Source organism: Oratosquilla oratoria, chromosome 31, assembly GCF_046742065.1.
Source record: "Oratosquilla oratoria isolate Oo_2021 chromosome 31, ASM4674206v1, whole genome shotgun sequence".
NCBI lineage: Eukaryota > Metazoa > Arthropoda > Malacostraca > Stomatopoda > Squillidae > Oratosquilla > Oratosquilla oratoria.
In genome coordinates, this window is record NC_134807.1 from 47259432 (window position 1) to 47266931 (window position 7500).

Sequence of the window (7500 nt, forward strand, 5' to 3'; positions counted from 1 at the left end):
CAGGCCGTGGCTCTTCTTAGTAAGGATCCATACAAGTGCGATAAAATTCTCGTACTATACCAAGGCATTATATATATGAACATTAATTTTATTTCTTATTACCTTAAATACGCTTATACAGTACCTACCTTAAAGTAAACAATATTATCTTTCATGAAAAAGTATGAAAATGGTGGGCAATATATGCTGTATATGAAAGTAGAAAACTCTATGTTGATTCTCGACTTTTGACTAAGATTATCCTTAATGCGAGGGTCCAGAAACGAATGACTGATATGCAGCAGCATGATCAGATGTTGCACCTGAATGCGTGACCTCTTCAATACGTAGCGGTTAACCTTGGACAAACTCATTCGACTCAAGGATGGTCCTCGACCTAAAGTGGTCGGGGTGACCTCCTTTTTGAAGAGTGTTTAAGGAGCAACAAATGGAAAAGGCTTTATCCAGCGCCTGGAGAATCTATTCAGTTTCGGGCTGTGTCCCACAATGGAGCGGTTAGGGACGGACCTTGCTAAATCAGGCTTTAGAAAATCATTTTCTGAGGCATAACTTAATCGATGCGGTTGTTTTATACCACCAATTCCTCCTCCACTGCAAATACCCACTCCCTATGGAAAGTGCAGGAAAGCTATGATATCAAACAACCCCCAGCGTTGGTTAATTATCAGCAACGTCATACAAGACAGTGTCTCCCGAGAGACCCCAGACAGGTGAAATGTCACCGATGCCGTTAAGGATAGTTGCTATCGAGATGGGGGGCTGCTCGTGTGATGAACCGGTCCCTGCTAACAGGAGGCTGATTCATCAATGGCTTTGGACAAAACCTACGGCGTGACTTGTGCAGCCCCTTGGCATTTCCACATTGGGAGGAAGAAAAAGACGGCGATTGAATACAGTAGATATAATGTACACGTTGTGTCTGACGCAAAGCACGATTCAAAACACTGTTGAAGAGCTCCATTGGAACGGTAAACTCATAAGAAAAAGAATGATACCCTCCTAAAAGAATCTTGCAAAGAAGTACAGCCCAAATACATTTGCCTTAAAGAAAACAAAATCTGAAACTATCACTAGTAGTGGTTGATAACACGCACGGAACCTTCATCCTGCGAGTAATCCTTTGAATAATCTAAAATAAGCATAGAGAAACACGCGAGTTGTTACATTACTCCACGACCAAATCAAACAACTCTTCGCAAATACAAGTGCCCAGGGTACAGGGCTAACAGTTGAAGGAACAATGATGAGGCTGTTACACAAAGGACGGCCTAAATAGTGGCAGCAGATACGACCAGATTGCCCGAAAGCGAAGTCAGGTGAACGCTGACTAATCTAACACCTAGGGTGCACTACATCGGCAGGGCCGCAAGAGCTGACGCTTCACCGTCTCAACTCTCAGGTCTCACCCAGGATGGGGGGTGAGGGGAACGGGTAGGCATAATAATTGTCAGTCACGAACCCAGCACGTGAGCCAAGACCACTGTCACACAGTCGGATACACACACACACACACACACACTTTCATACACACACAAAACACATGCAAACACACGCACACTCACATATACACACAAAAACGCACGCAAATACACACGCACACACACACACACACACACACACACACATAAACACACGCGCACACACGAACACACCCACACATACACACACACACACACACACACACACACACACACACACACACACACACACACACACGGCTCGGTGGCGGATTGGTAAAGCACTGGCCTCACAAGCCAGAGAACCGGGGTTCGATTCCCCGGCCGGGCGGAGATAAGTTGGGTTTGTCTCCTTTCACGTGTAACCCCTGTTCACCTAGCAGTGAGTAGGTACGGGACGTTAGTCAAGGAGTTGTGACCTTGCTGTCCCGGTGTGTGGTGTGTGAGTGGTCTCAGACCTGCCCAGAGATCGGCAAATAATGAGCTCTGTGCTCACTGCCGTAGGGTGGTGTCTGGCTGTCTCGACAGAGACTGCCTCAGATCCGAGGTGAATACACACACACACACACACACACACACACACACACACACACACACAAGACTACTAGAAATAATACAAGAAAGGGACGGATGGGCTGATTGTGCGTTCCTAGATCTACAAAAGGCTTTTGATAAAGTCCCTCACAAAAAAAAATATTAAGAAAATTGGAAACCATAGGAGGGATACAAGGTAAACTACTGAAATGGATAGAGAACTTTCTGCATGGAAGAAAAATGAGAGTAGTGCTTAGAGTTAAGAGTTCTACTCGGGAAGAGGTAATTAGTGGAGTTACACAAAGATCAGTATTGGCTCTAGTAATGTTTGCTATCTATGTTAATGACATGGACGAAGGTGTGGAATGTTAAATGAGCCTCTTTGCAGATAATGCAAAATTGTTAAAGAAAGTGAGTACTGAAACGGACTGTGACTTACTATAAGGAGATCTGAACAGGGTTTGGGAATGGATTCAGAAGTAGGAAGAGAACTTCAACATTAAGAAATGTAGCATAATGAAGTTTGGAAAAAGTAAAAAAAAAAAAAAAAAAAAAGGATATCAGGCCAATATAAAATTGGTGAAAAAGAAGTAACGAAGGTGGGATCTGAAAAAGACCTGGGAGTGATCAAACATATAAACAAAATTGTCAGCGAAACCTATAACTTGGTTTGTAAAGAAAATACTAGTCACACTGATAAGGCCTAAATTGGAGTATGCAGCGACATTATGGTCACCCAGTACTAAAAATATAAGGAAAATTGAGAGAATCGAGAGAGCAACTACGAAGATGGCCCCAACACTATAAAAAATGTCATATGGAGAAACATTATCAAAACTAGAACTACCGACTCTGGAATAAAGAAGAGAAAGAGGTGACTTGTTGACCATCTACAGAAGTATGAGAGTTGTAGAAATCCTTGATAGAGATAACTTATTAAATTGGGATAAGAGAAACACAAGAGGACATGGAAAGAAACTCAAAAAGGACAGTTATAGAAGACACCTTAAAGAACAGTTTTCCCCACAGAGTGGTGGATGCATGGAACTAGCCGAAACAATAGTGTATGCAAAACCAATAAAAAAAAAATTTAAGAGCAAATTAGATATGGCGAGATAGAGAGACGAGACATCACGAGCGTAGCTCCCCTGTCCGTAAGATACAACTAAGTAAATACAGACACACACGCACACACACACACATGCACACACGCACAGACACATAAACACGCTCGCACACACACACGCATACACATATTCACACATACACACACACATAAACACACACACACACACACACACACACACACACACACACACACACACACACACACACACACACACACACACACACACACACACACACACACACACACACACACACACACATACTCACACACACACATTCACACACACACACACACACATACAAACACTTACACACATAAACACACGCGCACACACGATGCACACGCACATACACACACACGCACACACACGTGCGCGTGCACACACATACGCACACAAAAACATACACACACAAACACACGCGCACACACGAACGCACACACACACACACACACACACACACACACACACACACACACACACACACACACACACACACACACACACAAGCACACACATACGCGCCCATGCACACACACGCGCGCGCGCACGCACAAATATACGTTATCTATAATTTTCTTTCCAAAATTACTTAAACATATATATGTAGTCATGTAGCTATTTTTTTCTTCTGTTAGACCATCTGCAAATGAGATATAAATGTCAGACACCAACATCGGCCCTTGTTTACTTATTCCACGCTGTATTTGTATGTATGTGTGCGAGTAGGTGAAGGTATAGGTGCATGTGTGTGTGCACGAGTGTGCGTGTGCTTGCGTGTCTGTGTGTGTACTTCCGTGTGTGTGTGTGTGTGTGTGTGTGTGTGTGTGTGTGTGTGTGTGTGTGTGTGTGTGTGTGTGTGTGTGTGTGTGTGTGTGTGTGTGTGTGTGTGTGTGTGTGTGTGTGTGTGCGTTTTAGATTAATATAATCGTTTGATATTATCGAGCGGGAAATTTTGGTAAATATATACATATATATATATATATATATATATATATATATATATATATATATACTGCATATTTGTATATATATATATATATATATATATATATATATATATATATATGTACATATACATATATATCGTTCTACCCAATAATCCCTATTGATAAAGTTTTCGGCACTTATCGTCTAGGGTCCGTGTCGATGGGGGTGGGGTGTTGGATGTAGGAGTCAGAGGATCGCATCAAGTCTCAGGCAGCGACGCTGTATGATTTCCCTTCCCAAATTGCCCCAGTGTGCTTTCGTAAAGCAATAATCGTGATTCGATCTTCGGCCACTTCCTCTACCATTGCGATTTATGGCTCCTGGTTGGAAGAGCACGGCTCTGAAAATATCACTTTAGCCTTCGCATTGCATGAGAATGGTTATTTATGGATTTAACAACCCTTAATGCATATAATTTTATTATAACAGTGTAATGTTGAGATGATATATGGATCTACTGCTGAGAACAAAATGCATACATTATGCTTAATCTTATTGTTCTTTACCTTATATGATTGATAACAGGAAGCATCTGATGACGCATTTTTATAATTCTCCCCTCGAGAGATAATTATTGAGCATTTATAGGGGATCTGAGTGCACATAAATGGAAATGCACTTATGAATTTTTCTATCCACCGCGGGGAATCTGAACGAGACAATAAATTTCAACTCTGAATAAATGTTCTCTTATTTCAGTTGAGTAATTGTCTAATATTATAAAACTTATAAGATTGTCACGATACTTTGTGAACATTATTATTGAAGTTGTGCGTTTCACTACAGACGACAAGTTATTCTGTTCTCCTATTACAAATGATAAGTTATTCTGTTCTCTTCTATTTTTCGCTTCAAGACGTCTCTTTCTCTCTCTCTCTCTTTCTCTCTCTCTCTCTCTCTCTCTCTCTCTCTCTCTCTCTCTCTCTCTCTCTCTCTCTCTCTCTCTCTCTCTCTCTCTCTCTCTCTCTCTCTCTCTCTCTCTCTCTCTCTCTCTCTCTCTCTCTCTCTCTCTCTCTCTCTCTCTCTCTCTCTCTCTCTTTCTATCTATCTATCTATCTATCTATCTATCTACCTATCTCCTTGTGTACGCTCGGACAAATCATGACACTATTTTTTTTTTCTTATTAACAAAGCGTATATATGGAGAATGTACTAATGATATATACGAGTATATATATATTTTTTTTTCTTTTCTTTGGCAGTATACAAACAACCGGAGTCCAGCCACACTCCGCAGACGCCAAGCATCGGGTTCTCGAAGGTAAGGAGACGACAATCATTTTGTTTTGGTAACTCACCTGGATCCATCCCCAATTCACAACTCTGGCAACCTGTTCAGATATCTCTTCGGAAAACGTTAAACGGTTTCACTCGTATGTGGGTCACATCCTTCAGAACCAGGGTTCTCCATCGATGCTTTAGAAATGACTTTTTTTTCATAGTGCAGAAATAACTGGTGAAATAATGACCTCACATGACATGAAGCCTCCCTCTTACCGAGGAAAACTCCTACGCGAGACGAGTCAATAGAGTCTGGTCGACACCATCATTATAATGACCTTCATTCGAAGGTAATCAAATATAGGTAGAGGAAGAGAATGACAAACAGGAAGAAGATGATAAGGAAAGGGAGAAAAATGGGGAATAGAAGAAGAAGTGAAAAATGAGATAAGATGGCTCTAGGAAAAGCAACAATGCCAGTGGCTGGAGTAGTAGAAGGAGGACAGGAAGAAGAGGACGTGGAACAGAACGCCAAAAGACAAGGCAAGAAAAGCAGAAAAAAAGAGAAAACAGAGAGGGAAGAAGAAGAGGAAGAGGAGGAAGAGGAGGAAGAGGAAGAGGAAGAGGAGGAGGAGGAGGAGGAGAAGGAGGAAAATGAGGAGGGGGAGAAGACCGAGCAGATGAGTGAACACATTCTGTGCTAGAGAAGACAGCTGAGGAACTTGTGTAGACTAGTCTCTTGTGCGCCATTTCGAAAAGATCTGCGGGTTTGCTTTGTCGGACTGAAGTGATCTGCATCAAGAACTACCGATCCGACGGATGCGAGGCCGAACTGGAGATCCATAGAAGTTCCCTTCGTCCTACTGAGGGCGCTCCTGCACCAAGAACTCTCTTCCTTCAGTTTCAACACGAGTTGACATTTGTATTGCCAGGGGATGTGATTTTACAATGACGAATGTATATCTCCTTTACCGTTTTCATTAAGGATATCTTGTTTAGTGGAATACACTGTAGTACACGATAGCTCTGTCTCGTGTCGAAACACTTGTAGATAGAATGTTGTACAGCTGTTCGTAGACGCAACGTTAGGATGGGTTAGGATGGGTTTGGGTGGAGTTAGGGGGAGCGGAATGGACTAGCATGGTATAGTATGACATGACATGACATGACATGACATGGAATAAGACGGGTCGAGAAGGGATAGAATAAAATGGAACAGGGTGAGAGGATGGCGTCCCGCGTTGAGAGCTGAGGCGGATTTGGAGAGCTGGAACCAAGTGGGCTCGGGCAGGAGGGGATAGGAGGAGGTAGGGCAGATGGGATAGAATGGGGTGGATGGGGTAAGATAAGATAATGTAAGGTATTGATGAGATGAGATGTAGGGAGGGAGGGAATGGGTGTGGCGTGGGAGCGAGCATAGGTGGTGGTGGTGGGAACAAGAAGAGGAGAAGAGGAGTGGGAGGAGGAGGAGGAGGAGGAGGAGGAGGAGGAGGAGGAGGAGGAGGAGGAGGAGGAGGAGGAGGAGGAGGAGGAGGAGGAGGAGGAGGAGGAGGAGGAGGAGGAGGAGGAGGAGGAGGAGGAGGAGGAGGAGGAGGAGGAGGAGGAGGAGGAGGAGGAGGCTGCGGCGGCGGCGGCGGCGGCGGCCCTAGCATGGCCTTGGAAGCAGGAGAAGCGGATGACATAGACAGCGAAGAGGCTGAGCCCCGCGGGATTTATGACTGCACTCGACCAGAAACGCTCTTGGGCGCGCGAGCGCCCAGACCAGGCCAAGACAATCCGGGAGTTTCCTTGAGAGCCCAGAAGTCATGGCAACAAGAACCAGGAGGAAATATAGGATTCCACAGATGAAGTTTGGGTGGGAGCTTCTGGAGGGATGATGCTGCCCTTCTAGGTAACCAGAACTTGAATGGAAAGTGAGCCCTCCAGGAGATCTCGAGGGTGACCTGCGAAATCCAGACGTCATCCTCCTTGGTCACAAGTGCTTCGAGGGGAAACTGGACTTATAAGTTGACCCCGTCGGCAGCCTGTATAGCCAAACCTCAAAGACGCAGAGATGAAGGACATGAGGGGTTGAGGTGTCTCCAGAGAAACTGAAACAGCTAAAATTGTCTGCTGAAGAAACGTCTGTACCAGCTTTCGATTTGCATACACGGCAGCGATTGGGTGGGACT

At 44.1% G+C, this 7500-nt stretch overlaps 1 protein-coding gene across 2 annotated transcripts in view; it reads left to right on the forward strand.

The window, feature by feature from the left end:
* Positions 1 to 7500, forward strand: part of LOC143041546 (uncharacterized) — a 209428-nt gene that overhangs the window by 132307 nt on the left and 69621 nt on the right. For both annotated transcript variants that reach the window (XM_076213543.1, XM_076213544.1), the window contains exon 3: positions 5311 to 5369. In XM_076213543.1, the coding sequence (XP_076069658.1) occupies positions 5311 to 5369 (59 nt within the window). The remainder of the gene's footprint in view (positions 1 to 5310; positions 5370 to 7500) is intronic.